This window comes from Bombyx mandarina, chromosome 11 (genome assembly GCF_030267445.1).
Source record: "Bombyx mandarina strain Sakado chromosome 11, ASM3026744v2".
Lineage (NCBI taxonomy): Eukaryota > Metazoa > Arthropoda > Insecta > Lepidoptera > Bombycidae > Bombyx > Bombyx mandarina.
The window spans coordinates 14,545,533-14,561,358 of NC_143218.1; the positions used below are offsets into that span (position 1 = coordinate 14,545,533).

General features: G+C 42.2%; 1 protein-coding gene across 1 annotated transcript; it reads left to right on the top strand.

Moving 5' to 3' along the window:
• Positions 1 to 4,031: 4,031 nt before the first annotated feature.
• On the top strand, positions 4,032 to 4,781 carry LOC149502059 (uncharacterized). The gene has a single exon (XM_089731567.1). The coding sequence runs from the start codon at positions 4,032 to 4,034 to the stop codon at positions 4,779 to 4,781; it is 750 nt and encodes a 249-aa protein (XP_089587693.1).
• The last annotated feature ends 11,045 nt before the right edge of the window (positions 4,782 to 15,826 follow it).

Genomic DNA, 15,826 nt, shown 5'->3' on the forward strand with positions numbered 1-15,826 from the left:
GTATGCCTACAAGGGCAATAAAAAAAAAAGATAACCCTGTGGCGTTCATGGTCATGGCATACGGGTAGCAACCATCAACAATCTATTTGATGCCCTGTCCATCCAAAACGCTAACGATCAAAGGCCTTTGCGATTACGTGGCTCGTAGCAAGAGCCTTGCACTTGCACTCGTAGGCCTCAGACCAACGATGAGTGAGGTACACGTGAAGGTCACCAGCTAAAGGTCGCTGATAAGCTGGCGATCCTGAAATACCCTAGAAGCTGAATGTCAGTAACTCGCTCCAGCATCTTGGAAAGCAAGGACTTAATCGTGATAGGTCTGTAATTTCTATGGGTCCGACCAAACACCCTTCTTGGAGACGATGTGGACATGGGCGACCTTCCACGCAAAGAGGAGCCTTATTGGTACTATAGGAGCGGCGATGCAAACGCGTTAAAATTATAAAATCAGATAGAGCTAACTTCAACCTTTAATCAGATAGGTCCTGCATATCCATAATATTGGGCTGACTTGAAATTCATACACGGTCAGGTACAGTAAAGGGTTTGCTTTTCAACGGCCCTAAGCCAGGATTTACATATGTAAGTGTGTAAAAATTATGTACAAGACAAGAATGAAAAATCATGATCCTACACGCAGACCCAGTATAACATTTTTCAATAAATATTGAGTTAGATCGGGAAAGGAAACCGAAGCCAATGTCATTTAGACTCGCTAATTATTAAATCAACGGGGCGATCAAATTTCAAAATTTAGGACTTGTTGGACATCTCATCGCAGTCTTTAAGTTAAGAATCGCTTAGCGTTATGGAACGCTAGTGAGGCAATTTATTAATCATGTATATCTCAGAACAGATCTATGTGTTCTCGAATGAAAATAACTTACAAAAGTAGTATAAATAATATTTTTCGGACAGATGTTCCGAGACGAATGAAATTGATTGGATTCGAAAAGTGCCGTATGGAGTATGACACTGTGAGAAAAGCCTATTTATTACCGCAGAGAGGTCCGAGCTCATGAACATGATAAAATTAATGAAATTAAGACTTCGTAACTTGAATTTGGAAGCGGTTTCAAGTCTTGGTATCTCTATTCTATGCTAGCTCATTATTAACATGCTTTCATTAGCTTTTTTTTAATATGTATCTGTGCGGTATTTATGTATGCAACGGAATCCTTGAATCTTCTTAATTTTTACGATTAAATTAAAATATGTGATGATTTTTTCCGCTTCGTTCTGATATTCTGCCCAGTTTCAATGGGATAAAAAATATGAAATTTATTGTTAGTTCGGTTTATTATTTAATAATGCTTTTTTTAAAATCTAGATTTATTAGTTACTCTTTTTTTATTGCCCTTGTAGGCAGACGAGCATACGGCCCACATAATGGTGAGTGATTACCGTCGCCCATGGACTTTAGCAATGCCAGGGGCAGAGCCATGCCGCTGCCTACCGTTAAGTACTCTCCACAAGCCTAGTTTGAGGAAGAACATGTCATAATGCTCAGGAAACACCGTGGGGAGCTCATTCCAAAGCCGGCTGGTACGTGGCAAAATAAATCTCTGGAAACGCACTGCGGATGAACGCAGTGGCTCCAGATAGTATGGAGGAACTCTACTCCGGTGGCGGGCAGTCCGGTGATAAAAACGAGATAATGGAATCATCTCAGACAATTCCTCAAAGCACTCCCCTCACTATTATTTATTATTAGTGTATAAATAAGAGGTCGGGCCTTCAGGCCACCTAGCACCTAGTGTTAAATAATTAAAGGAGCCCATGGATATCACATCATCATCATCATCATCAAGTATTGTTTCGCCCGTTTAACACTGTTTAACTTATATATTTGAAAAAAGCATTTTATAAAATTTTCTTATCATCATTAAGATTTTTTGAGTTGAATATTAAATACTAATCTCTTAGTATACTCACAATGATTATTTTATCTACCAAAATAACGACCACCATCGTTACTTTCACAACTTTGAACCGAAGTCTATCTATTTTAGCAATAAAACAATAAAACCAAACTTACTTTCACTATTAACTATTTCTTACAAAATTCACGTTTAGTCAACAAAGTATGCTTAAATAGCCAAAAGGCAGTTTAATTTTGTACTATACGAACCGAGTGATATTCGCACTAACTATCGGCACCTTAGTGGTGGTTCGAATGCTTGGAAAGCCCACACTGGCCGGTATCACATTGTCCTCGTGTATGTGCCGCAAATAACCATGCGTAACGATTTGAAGAAATTTCAAGGGCACTGCGACTTCAACATCATGTTCCAAGTTTCCTTTGATTCTATGGGTTCTGATAGGTAGATCTGGTTGGTAGTGACTTCATCTGTCAGCCAATAAAAAGCATATCATCATATTGCGCCTTTTTTAATCAGAAGCACCATCTTTGAAGGTTGTAAGAGTGCGATAGCCCGATAGATAGATAGATAGATCGATAGATTTAAAAATATAAATTTGTTATAATAATCGGTTGAGGAAAAAGTTTCTTCGCACTTTTTAAGAAAATTCACAACATTTTTTAATATAGTTTATTTACATTTATCTAAGGTATGTAGACACAATTTGTTCGATAACCTTTTGCCATCTTGTAGGTAGGGACATGATCCCATTGCTATAGAAATTTTGGAGCTTCTGATCAAAATACCGCGACAATTGGTTTTGGCAGTCCTCTCGTGATGTTAAGCTGACACTGCCTAAAGAATTCTAAAGAGACCGAAACAGGTGGAAATCTGAAGGTGCACGGTCAGGACTATACGGCGGATGCATTAACACCTCCCAGGCAAGCTCTCCTAATTTTTTCCTGAGATGTGCTGCTAAAGATGTGTGAGAGATGTGCTAGACGCGTTATCATGATGAAAAACCACACCCCTTCTGTTGATTAATTCCGGCCGCTTTTTCTCAGCTTCTTGCTTTGATCTCATCAGTTGTTCGCAGTAGAGTTCAGAATCGATGGCTCTGCCTGGTGGTAATAGCTCATAATGAATAATGCTCTTCCAATCCCACCACACACACAGCATCACCTTGTTGCGAGTTAACCCGGGTTTCGCCACAGTCGTGAAGCCTGACCGGTCTTTAACCACGAACTTTTTCGCACGTTCTTGTTGTACGTGATCCATTTTTTATCACATTATCAGCTTCTTCAAAAATGGTTCGGTTTCATTACGTCGTAATAAAGAATCACAAATGAGTATACGTTTCATTAGGTTTCTTCCAGTAAGCTCGTGAGGTACTCAAATATCGAGCTTTTTTGTGTACCCAGTTTTTTTCAAATGCGCTAAAACTGTTTTGTGGTCAATTCCCAGTTCTTCAGCTACGTCGTAACTACTGATATGCCGATCTTGCTCCACTTTTTCAAAAATGGCATCCGTTTTATCCGTAATAGGGCGACCAGAGCGACGTGCTTTTTTGACATCAAAATTTCCGGATTGAAAACGCTTAAACCAAATTTGTGCTACCCTCACAGACACTGCACTGTTGGAGTTAATGGATATAGAAACTCCTTATTAAAAAGAAAACAAATACATATACATAAAAAGCAGTGACAAGAAGTGTCATAAGAATAAGTGAAGAAATGTCTGTCACTTCGTGAAGTAAAATAAAACAAGAAAACTGTGATTTCGATAATAAATTCTGAAACATCGACGTAACTAATACTAATATATAAAAGTGTGTTAGTGTATTATTTCGTAACTGCCTGCACTCTGCGATTTAAAGATTGGACTCTGTGCTACCAAGAACTTTAAATCATATCAGGTTATGGGCCCAGCACGCTTCCACTACGCCATCAACTTCTCTTGAATATAAGCAGCAATCAGCTTCGGACTGTTTGAAGTTCATATCCAATAGGATCTCTTGAAAGCAAGAGTTCCAGCACCTTGGTGCTTGTTTAAGTCCGTACAAGCTACGGTTAAGCTTGAAAACGGTAGACGTTCCTTCCGTGAGGAAAGGATGGCTCCATCTTCATCAACCAAGAGGCATACGCGAAAAAGGTATTAGACCGCTTTCAAATGAGTGACTGTAACCCCGTTTCCACACCGATTGAGAGAGAGACTATTCAAGAAGGGAAAGAAGAAACGGAAGCTTCCTGTTTCCCATATAGAGAAGCTGTCGGTGCTCTGGCATACTTAATGGTTGGTACTCGCCCTGACATTGCTTATGCCATCGGAGTTGTCTCAAGAAAGTTGGAGAAACCTGTAAAGACAGATTGGCTCAAGGTAAAACGTATCTTGCGCTACATCAAAGGTACCTTTTCGCATGGGATCTCATATAAAGCTTGTCTCAAGCCTGGAATCCTAGAAGGATTTAGCGACGCCGACCGCGGAGGTGATCCAGAAACCGGACGTTCCACGACGGGAGTGATCTGTCGTTATTCTGGAGGCACAATTTCACGGATCAGCCAGCGACAAACATCGGTCGCTATCTCCACTACAGAAGCCGAAATTGTGGCAGTTAGTGAAGCTGGCAGAGAACTAATGTGGCTTGCTAGACTATACCAGACATTTACTACAATTGCGGACGTACCGGTTCTGCATGTGGACAATGAAGCTGCTGTTCGTCTTGCTCACAACCCCGAGTTTCACAAGAGAACGAAGCATATCCGGCTCAGACATTTCTACGTCAGAGAATTGGTAACTGAGGGTATCTGCAACGTTGTACGGATCGGAACAAAGGATCAAGTCGCAGACATCCTTACCAAACCGCTACCTCGTACGTCATATGCAGTTCTACGCCAGGCGCTAGGACTGTGTACTATGTAAATGTTTAGGGAAAGTGTTGGAGTTAATGGATATAGAAACTCCTTATCAAAAAGAAAACAAATACATATACATAAAAATCAGTGACAAGAAGCGTCATAAGAATAAGTGAAGAAATGTCTGTCACTTCGTGAAGTAAAATAAAACAAGAAAACTGTGATTTCGATAATAAATTCTAAAACATCGACGTAACTGATACTAATATATAAAAGTGTGTTAGTGTATTATTTCGTAACTGCCTGCACTCTGCGATTTAAAGATTGGACTCTGTACTACAAAGAACTTTAAATCGTATCATGCACTAGGTCCATAAACATCGCAATATTTTTTTGCGGCTGGCGTTGCATTTTTACCTTTTTTGTAATAAAATTTTAAAATGTATCGAATTTCTTCATTAGATTCACTCATCTTGACAATACGAAAAATAAATAAAAATCACACATTTTCCTAATTTGAATTTGGGATTATCTTCTTGAAAATTTAATTTTTTAATGATACCAAAACCAGCCAGTTACAAATAGTATAGCCAAAGAGATTTTATTACAAGTTCATACATACTATAATGCGAAAAGACTTTTTCCCCAACCTATTACTTCTGTATGGATGTTTGTCAATAAAAAACTCGAGCGACTTTTTTTGCATGTATTTGGGTGGGATGACTTTATGGGTTGAAACAATTGAACCTAATAGGTAGTACTATAATCAGTAGGCTTAGTGCGAGTTTCAAAAATGGAATCGATTGACTCGCATCGAGTGTACGCTCTTCACGGTGAAACGTGCGGAGCTCTGAGTGCGAGTTACTGGATTTGCAGGACGTTTATTCATCTTGAGAAGCGATATTTTTTTTCTTTTATGTTGGTAGCACGCAAGGGTTTTTTTAAGGCGTTTAATTGAAATGCCAAGCTTTCTAACGATATTTATAATTATTCGAGTAATGGGTAATGTACCTGTGCTTAGTGCGAGTTTTTTTATTTACTCAGTCGATGTTAATGATATGTTTAATTTGTGTGAGGTTGTATCAGTGCCACCTAGTGGTAAGCTTATGAATCTCATTTTGTGGGAGAGAGAAGGTTTGTTTATGTTGCTGTCTCATGTATCGAATAGCTTTACCGAAGTGAGCCTCTCGATTATTGTATGTGCGAGTGCGAGTTGCAAATTAATGGATTTTGAGAGTATTTCTTCACTTTCAAGCAAGTTAAGTAGTCACTAAAAATTTTGCCGTGAAACCAATACAATATCAAGATTTTTTCTTTCGTTTTTAATAATAACGTTGTTTTTTAAGGTTTTATCTATTCTAATGGTTTATACACATATATTTTTTCGGTTAGAAAATTTTATAAACTTCTAGCTAGTTGTAAATACATATTAATTCTTTGCTTTTTCATTTAATTCTTATTAAATCATTGCTTTTTTTTAAAGAGTTGTTTGATGAGAGAGAGAGAGTGAGATAGAGTTGTTTTTTTTTATTGCTTAGATGGATGGACGAGCTCACAGCCCACCTGATGTTAAGTGGTTACTGGAGCCCATAGACATCTACAACGTAAATGCGCCACCTCGAGATATAAGTTCTAAGGTCTCAGTATAGTTACAACGGCTACCCCACCCTTCGAACCGAAACGCATTACTGCTTCACGGCGGAAATAGGCGGGGTGGTGGCGTGTGGACTCCCAAGAGGTCCTACCACCAGTGAAAGAGTATTCTTTATTGTACACAAAATGAATAAATATTGTGAAACATTCTTTCTCGGTCTTATCGCTAAGAGTGATCTCTTCCAGACAATCATTAGATGGGCAAGAATAATTTCGAAATGAATTGCACACTGTGTACCTATCTATTATAGAAATATATACACACGCGCACACTAACACACACACACGCGCGCGCAATATACATATTTACAGGTACATACGTACAGATTTATATTTATAAATTATATAGAAATTTGAACAATGTAATAATAATTTTGCTTCTTTACACATTTATAAATAAGGATGGATGCTCGTAATAATTTTAGTATATTTGGGCCACCTACTGAAGATCATCAACACTATTACCGTAAATACAATCATTTTATAAACGTTCAACGGGTAAATGATTAAACCTATGTAAAACATAATTTCTTTAATTAAAAAAAGCTGAAATAATTACCTATTCCAAGATTAATTATGTTAAGTATGTCTAAATATGTAATTACAATTAAATAAATTCTATAATAAACTTCTAATTCTAATACTTCTATTAAAGTTACTAAAAAAATATGTTTATGCTGGGCAGTTTTCGTGTATTTTAAAGGTTACGCCATTACGGCAAAGTTTGTTTACGAAATTGCACCCTTAGAATGGAAGTGGTATAACTAAAAAATTTAAGATTAGTTTTATATTTCAAAACACTTATGTATTATTATTAAGAACCTACATTTTAAGTAGGTAATACGTGAAGCAAAAATGTTGTTCTCCTTTTTACGAAAATTGCGCGGACGGAGAAGTATGAAATTTCCCACACTTATAGAGAATATAGAGAAGTAGTGCAGATTGCTAATATTTTTTTTTAAATTGTGCATAAACAATAAAAAAATAAACTAAATGAATAAAAAAACCTTACACACATTACCATGTATTTGACACACACACTCACATGCATTTATACTTTTTTTGTTTATTGATTTATCAATCTGTGGTCAAATTGAGAATAGATTAATATTTTTTGTCTTTAATATTATTTTTCTATAATGTAGCCTTGGCGACATGGAGCAATTATTATTATAGAAATGATGATAATAGAAAGGTGACAATAGAACTATAATAATGTTCAAACTTAAAATTTAAATAAATTATGGTAAAATTTCGACCACTGGACTACCATTAGTAGATAATAATAAAATCATTTATTGCCTTTCACACAGATTTAGATTATTACAGGCAGCCTACACGGAAACAACAAAAAAACAAAGCACTATTATATCATTTCTGGCAAGCAGTTCAACATTTGCACTTGTATATTATTAATAGGAATTTTATTAAGAATATTGACAATTTATGAGGAATTTGACAAGTACGGATTAGTTATAGATATATGTAGTTACATATTGTAAATTAAATTAGTTTTATAAGTGCAATAAAAAATAATTTAAATGATAAAATGATAAAGCCATACCTTTTTCCAATGTGACGATTAGAGGGTATCCTATTATTCTTTTCTATATTATTCTATCAGCTTATAAAATTAAACAGTCTCTTTTAGTCTAGAAAAGGACAAAGTACTCTTTCTGTCTTTTTCAAATAAAATGGCATGCCTTAAAGTGTTTAAACCGAAAAACTAAAAAAATACAATTATTGTATTACAATATTGAAGTTTACCAGAAACTAAGAATTTTGGGTTGAGCCACTTTAATTCTAAAGGTACAAAATAGTATTGAACACGTGACATTACCCGAATAATTTTGAAAGTAGTTGGTTCCCATTAAAATGCTGTTAAAATGCGTTGTATTTCATTTAGACGGTCTAATGCCAAAACATCACGTGCTACCAATATACGAGAAATAATATTATTGCTGCTCTCGGTGAATAAACGCCCTGCGAAGCGAGTAGCATATCTCAACTCACACTCACAATTCTTCATTTTTCACCGTATAGAACGTAAACTCGATTTGATTTTGATTTATTCATTTACAATTGAACAACTAGGAAAAAAAGATGAAAAGACATTTTGGAGGGACCGCGAGGAGCTAAATTGTGTGAATTGTTTTATTTTGTCTATTTAATGTTTCTTAGTTAATGCGTATTTAATATTTCTTCGTGTATAAGTGTAATTTTGAGACCGTCCTGGCCTAAAGGTTAAGGCGTCCGGTGTATTCGTATCTTGCAATGCACCGGTGTTCTAATTTCAATCAATTTTTCTAATGAAATACGTACTTATTAAATGTTTACGATTGACTTTCACTGTAAAGGAATAGCATCATGTAATAAAAATCAAACCCGCAAAATTAATTTGCGTAATTACTGGTGGTAGGACGTTTTGTGAGTCCGCACGGGTAGATATCACCACCCTGCCTATTTTTGCCGTGAAGCAGTAATGCGTTTCGGTTTGAAGGGTGGGACAACCGTTGTAACTATACTGAGACCTTAGAACTAATATCTCAAGGTGGGAGGCGGCATTTGCGTTGTAGATGTCTATGGGCTCCGGTAACCACTTAAGATTAGGTGGGCCGGGAGCTCGTCCACCCATCTATGCAATAACAAAGTAACGTGGGTTTATTAACTGTTTAGTACCTGTGAAAGTGCGAAAATTTAAAAAAATTAAACAAAACCGCTGGACGTAGCTTCTCGAAGTCTTCGAAAAGGTCCACTGAAAAAATCTCAGTATATAATCAGCATTTTGCAGAGATTATATTTTATCCCATATATCTGATCTCATTTCATTTCATTCCATGCCAATTAATTAATGCTTCAAATTAATCAAATCCATTTCACTCCATATTATCATTTTTCATAAAAAAAGATTAGGCTTTATGGCATGATACTTTTGCCTCTCTAGTTGGAAAAATAGAACTACTAAAGAAATACTCGATCGAAACGTTAAAACCCACTAATTTGTAACACGCACTCGCACAAATGTCATTCGTGGTACTCCTTTCGGTAAAATTACTCGGTTACGAGATCACAACGTTAATATGAACTCGCACTCACAAAATAACACCGGGTACGTTTGCCGCTAGGGGCGCTGTTCCAATTGCATACAAATTTGAGCAAACTGGCTCGCTAGTGAGAGCGTTACAAAACTCGCACTAAGCACACAGATTGCAGGATATTTTTCGTTTCAGGGAAGATAGCTTCCACCGAGCCCGCTGGTCTATAGTATGATTGAGACTACGATCTCCTGTAAATTACGTTATGTTACATTAAAGATTTGTTAAGATCTAATTCCTATTTTGATTTATCATTGAAAGTGTTTATAAATCTAAGGCAAATTAGTGTTAGACAGGTTGGGTGCTCGCGAAAATATAACGTGTCCTTCTTTTAATGGCCAAAAACCTTCACCAAGCAAATAAAATCACATGAGATAAGGTAGTTCGTATCCAATTCATATTAAATGGTTTCTATTACCAATGGACGCTAACAATCAAGGATACATACATATTGTTTCCTATTCTGTAGAGTTAAATTCAGGTTTATTTGAAAGCAAAATTTCTATACAACGAAACTTTTCTTCTGCAGGACAGAAAATGCAAAAGTGAAATTAAATGTATTTCTGGTGAATGTGATAGTTCGCATTTTCCGATTTGAGCAACCGACGCGCGTGGACGTGCTCATTGTTTTGTCGGAAGTGACTACCGGTGATAATAGATCATTGTTCGTGGCACATCTGTGGCCCAAGTGTTTCTCGGAATTTGTACCTGCGCCTAATTGCAAGGCATTGCCGCCCGGGAACTGTGCAGTGGTTCTATTCACTCTAATTCTATTCTATTTATTCTATTCACTAAAATTTCTAAAATTCCTAGAATCGCTTCGGCCAATTTAGTGTTACCGACGCAGGGGCCTCGCCGCAAGGCGAGCGCGTGTTTAAGTCCCGGGGCCGCCCCCCCCAGGCGAAAATCACGTAAAGATGGAGGAAAAACTTTTCATCGACTTCATTCGGGAAAAATACCCGTCAATCGCGCCCGAATTCGAAGCCTATAGGGCCTCATTTGGTAACTATTCTCCCCCCGCATCTCTCGCCGCCGTCGCCAAACATGCCTCGCAGGCATGCCTCGCGTGCCCCGCCGCCGGTCCGTGTTCAAGCGCACGTACGCACGCCGCCGCCGTAGCGTCTAACGCCCCCGCCCCCGCTACCCCCGCGCCCGCGTCAATCACGTCAGTTTCGTCCGTCGCGACCTCAATAGCGTCTAGTTCAGGCTCCGATACCGAATCGGAGATGGACTTCGAGTCCGCGACTAGCCCTCAACCCGGAACCTCGGATGGGTTCCAAACTGTAACGCGCGGTAAAAAGCGTACTCGCGTCGTGGAGTCCCGGAGCTCCATGACGAAGCAAACCAAGTCCGCGACCGCCTCCCGACCGCAGGTAGTCGTGACGCCGGAGTCTGACTCCGCCCGCCGCGTAACCCCACCGCCGCGCCCAAAAACCGCGCCCGCGCCTAAAACAATTGTCCCGCCCCCGCTGATACTCCAGGAGAAGTCAGCGTGGAATCGCGTATCCCAGGCCCTTCAGGCCAACAAAATTAATTATACCCATGCGCGTAACGTCGCGCATGGAATTCAGATTAAGGTCGCAACGCCGGGCGACCATAGGGCCCTCTCTGCTTACCTCCGAAAGGAGAACATAGGTTATCACACCTATGCTCTTCAGGAGGACCGCGAACTCCGCGTAGTGATACGCGGAGTCCCCAAGGAACTCGACATAGACTACGTAAAGGAGGATCTGATCGGTCAGTCCCTCCCAATAATTAGTGTGCACCGGATGCACAGCGGACGCGGCAGACAGCCGTACAATATGATTCTCGTCGCGCTAGAATCAACCCCGGAGGCAAAGAAAAGAATCTCATGTCTCAAAACGATATGCGGCCTCTCCGGGGTCACCATCGAAGCCCCCCATAAACGTGGTACTCCCGGGCAGTGCCACAGGTGCCAGCTCTATGGCCACTCAGCGCGTAATTGCCACGCGCGCCCCCGCTGCGTGAAATGCCTCGGCGATCACGCAACCACAGAATGTTCGCGTGTTAGGGAAACCGCGACGGAACCCCCAAGCTGTGTCCTATGCCTTAAGCAAGGGCACCCGGCAAACTACCGCGGATGTCCTAGGGCTCCGCGTAAACGCCCGAACCACCCAGCCCCCCGAACCATCGACCCAAAGACTTCGGCGCCTTCAGTGCCGAAACCAGCCTTCGTACCGGCTGCGGTTCCCACCGTCTCGGCGTGGAAAAAACCGCTGCCGTATACGAAGGAGGGAACACAAAACGTACCCCAGCTCCCGCCTGCGACACGTCACGCGCCTCAGCCCCTGCTCGCACCTCGCCCCGCGCCCGCGTACCGCCCCCCGCAACCCTCAGTCGTCAACGACTTCGCGCTCGTGCGCGACTTCGTCACCGCGGTAAACTTTGACCGTCTGCGATCGTTCGCAGATGCTATCCGTAGGTCGGTAACCCCCGAACAGCGGCTCGCGGCCGCTTTCGATCACATGGACGTCTACGAGTCCGTGTCTCGCACGTTATAAAGATTCTTTACCGGTATTCAATGGCGCAAAAAGGTAGAGAAAAACCGTATTCCCTTACGTTAGCATTCTACAATGCTAACGGACTCGCGCGGCAACGCGATCAAATTTTCGAATTCCTCCGCGACAATCTTGTAGATATTTTGTTAGTGCAGGAGACCTGTCTGAAGCCCTCGCGTCGTGTCCCGAAAGTCGCGAATTACGTCATGGTTAGGAATGACAGACTCACCGCCTCCAAAGGCGGGACTGCCATTTACTATAGGCGGGCCCTGCACGTTGTCCCTCTCGATACTCCCTCGCTCTTACATATCGAGGCGTCAGTGTGCCGTATCTCGCTGACGGGACACCAGCCGATCGTCATCGCATCCGTTTATCTCCCCCCGGACAAGCCCCTCCTGAGCAGTGACATCGAGTCACTGTTCGGCATGGGAGACTCCGTCATCCTGGCAGGCGATTTAAATTGCCACCACACTAGGTGGAACTGCCATCGTACGAACGTTAACGGTAGGCGTCTCGACGCGTTTATAGACGACCTCACTTTTGAAGTAGTCGGTCCCCCAACTCCAACATGTTATCCGTATAACATCGCGCTCCGTCCGAGCACTATAGACCTGGCATTGCTTAGGAACGTAACTCTGCGCTTACGTTCCATCGAAGCACTGTCAGAGCTCGACTCAGACCACCGACCTGTTCTTATGCAGCTCGGTCGCCCTCACAACCCAGTCACTGTTACGAGGACCATGGTGGATTGGAATAAGCTGGGCACGTGCCTAGCCGAAGCCGCTCCGCCAATCCTCCCTTACGGCCCGGATTCGAATCTATCCCCCGAGGACACCGTCGAATCCATAAACATCATTACCGATCACATCTCTTCCGCGATCATTAGATCTTCAAAAGAAGTCGATGTGGAGGACAGCTTCCACCGCATCAGACTGTCCTCCGAACTTAGGAATCTCTTAAGAGTTAGGAACGCGGCAATCCGGGCCTACGATCGGCTTCCCACGCATTCAAACCGGATTCGGATGCGTCGTCTACAACGCGAAGTCCACTCCCGCCTAAGCGACGCGCGTAACGATAATTGGCATAGTTATTTAGAACAACTCGCGCCCTCCCACCAAGCATACTGGCGACTAGCTAGGACTCTCAAATCCGAAACTACCGCTACTATGCCTCCCCTCGTACGCCCTTCAGGCCAACCACCGGCATTCGATGACGATGACAAGGCTGAGCTGCTGGCCGATGCACTGCAAGAGCAGTGCACCACCAGCACTCAACACGCGGACCCCGAACACACCGAGTTAGTCGACAGGGAGGTCGAGCGCAGAGCTTCCCTGCCGCCCTCTGACGCGTTACCCCCCATTACCACTGACGAAGTTAGAGACGCGATCCACAATCTCCAACCTAGGAAGGCATCCGGCTCCGACGGCATCCGCAACCGCGCGCTAAAACTCTTGCCAGTCCAACTGATAGCAATGTTGGTTACAATTTTAAATGCCGCTATGACGCACTGCATCTTTCCCGCGGTGTGGAAAGAAGCGGACGTTATCGGTATACATAAGCCGGGCAAACCGACAAACGAAACATCTAGTTACCGTCCGATTAGTCTCCTCCCGACGATAGGAAAAATTTACGAACGGCTCCTTAGGAAACGCCTCTGGGATTTTGTTACCGCGAACAAAATTCTCATAGACGAACAGTTCGGATTCCGCTCTAAACACTCGTGCGTACAACAAGTGCACCGCCTCACGGAGCACATCCTGATAGGACTAAATAGGCGTAAACAAATCCCGACCGGCGCCCTCTTCTTCGACATCGCGAAGGCTTTCGACAAAGTCTGGCACAACGGTTTAATTTACAAACTGTACAACATGGGAGTGCCAGACAGACTCGTGCTCATCATACGAGACTTCTTGTCGAACCGTTCGTTTCGATATCGAGTAGAGGGAACTCGTTCTCGTCCCCGTCAACTGACTGCCGGAGTCCCGCAAGGCTCCGCGCTCTCCCCGTTATTATTTAGTTTGTATATCAATGATATACCCCGGTCTCCGGAGACCCATCTAGCGCTCTTCGCCGATGACACGGCTATCTACTACTCGTGTAGGAAGATGTCGCTGCTTCATCGGCGACTCCAGATCGCAGTAGCCACCATGGGACAGTGGTTCCGGAAGTGGCGAATTGACATCAACCCCACGAAAAGCGCAGCGGTGCTCTTCAAAAGGGGTCGCCCTCCGAACATCACTTCGAGCATCCCACTCCGTAGTAGGCGCGCAAACACCTCCGCCGTTAGTCCCATCACTCTCTTTGGCCAGCCCATACCGTGGGTCTCGAAGGTCAAATATCTAGGCGTCACCCTCGACAGAGGGATGACATTCCGTCCCCATATAAAAACGGTACGCGACCGCGCCGCGTTTATTCTAGGACGACTCTATCCAATGCTTTGTAGTCGAAGCAAACTGTCCCTCCGCAATAAGGTAACTCTCTACAAAACTTGTATACGCCCCGTCATGACGTATGCAAGCGTAGTGTTCGCTCACGCAGCCCGCACCCACTTGAAATCCCTTCAGGTTATTCAATCAAAATTCTGCAGGATAGCCGTCGGAGCGCCATGGTTCCTTAGGAATGTGGATCTCCACGATGACCTGGAGCTCGACTCATTTAGTAAGTATCTACAGTCGGCATCGCTGCGCCATTTTGAGAAGGCGGCACGACATGAGAACCCTCTCATCGTAGCCGCTGGAAATTACATACCCGACCCAGTAGACCGAATGGTAAACCGTCGACGTCGCCCAAAGCACGTCATTACGGATCCTCCTGATCCATTAACGGTGCTCTTAGGCACCACAAGCACCGGTCACCGTCCTCGTCGAACCCGTCGCTTGCGACGAAGGGCTCGACGAGCGAACTAACCCATAGACACAGCCCACTGAGTTTCTCGCCGGATCTTCTCAGTGGGTCGCGTTTCCGATCCGGTGGTAGATTCTGCGAAGCACTGCTCTTGCTAGGGTCAGTGTTAGCAACTCTCCGGTTGAGCCCCGCGAGCTCACCTACAAACGTTAGGGTGAAGCTGAAATAGCCTCTCAAGGCTATCAGCATAGGTAGGAAAAAAAAAAAAAAAAAAAAAAAGTGATAGTTCCAACTCCATTATGTTTCGATAAATACGTAATTAAGACTCCATTAAATAATTAAATTATAACAACTTTATTCTAAGAAATTTAAATTCTTAAACTGTGTAATCGAATAACATAATAACGGCCGTCTGGTGTAGTGGTAAGTGACATGGTCACTATACAAAGGGGTCGCGGGTTCGAATCCCGCCAAGGGAAGATATTTGTATGATACATATAAAATGTCTTTTCCAGGGTTATGGATGTATATTAAAATATATGTATGTGTATAATAACAATTTTACATTTATCTGGGACCTGTAACATAAGTTCTTTACGAACTTAGTACGCGACCAGTTAACGTGACGTGATTGTTAGTAAATATTTATTTATTATTATTTATTATTATAATCTTAATTTTATATTTAATAAAGTTCCGTTTAACGTCATCATTTTTTTGTTTTTTATAGGATGATTTTTAATTGATTTTTGTAACACACTTTTGAAGTCGTCGTGGCCTAAAAGATAAGACGTCAATCGACGTATCATGAAATAAGTACTCAACAAATGTTCACGATTGACTTCCACGGTGAAGGAATAACATCGTGTAATAAAAATCAAACCCGCAAAATTGTGAGTCCGCACCACCACCCTGCCTATATCTGCCGTGAAGCAGAATGCGTGTCGGTTTGAAGGGTGGGGCAGCCGTTGTAACTATACTGAGACCAGAACTCATATCTC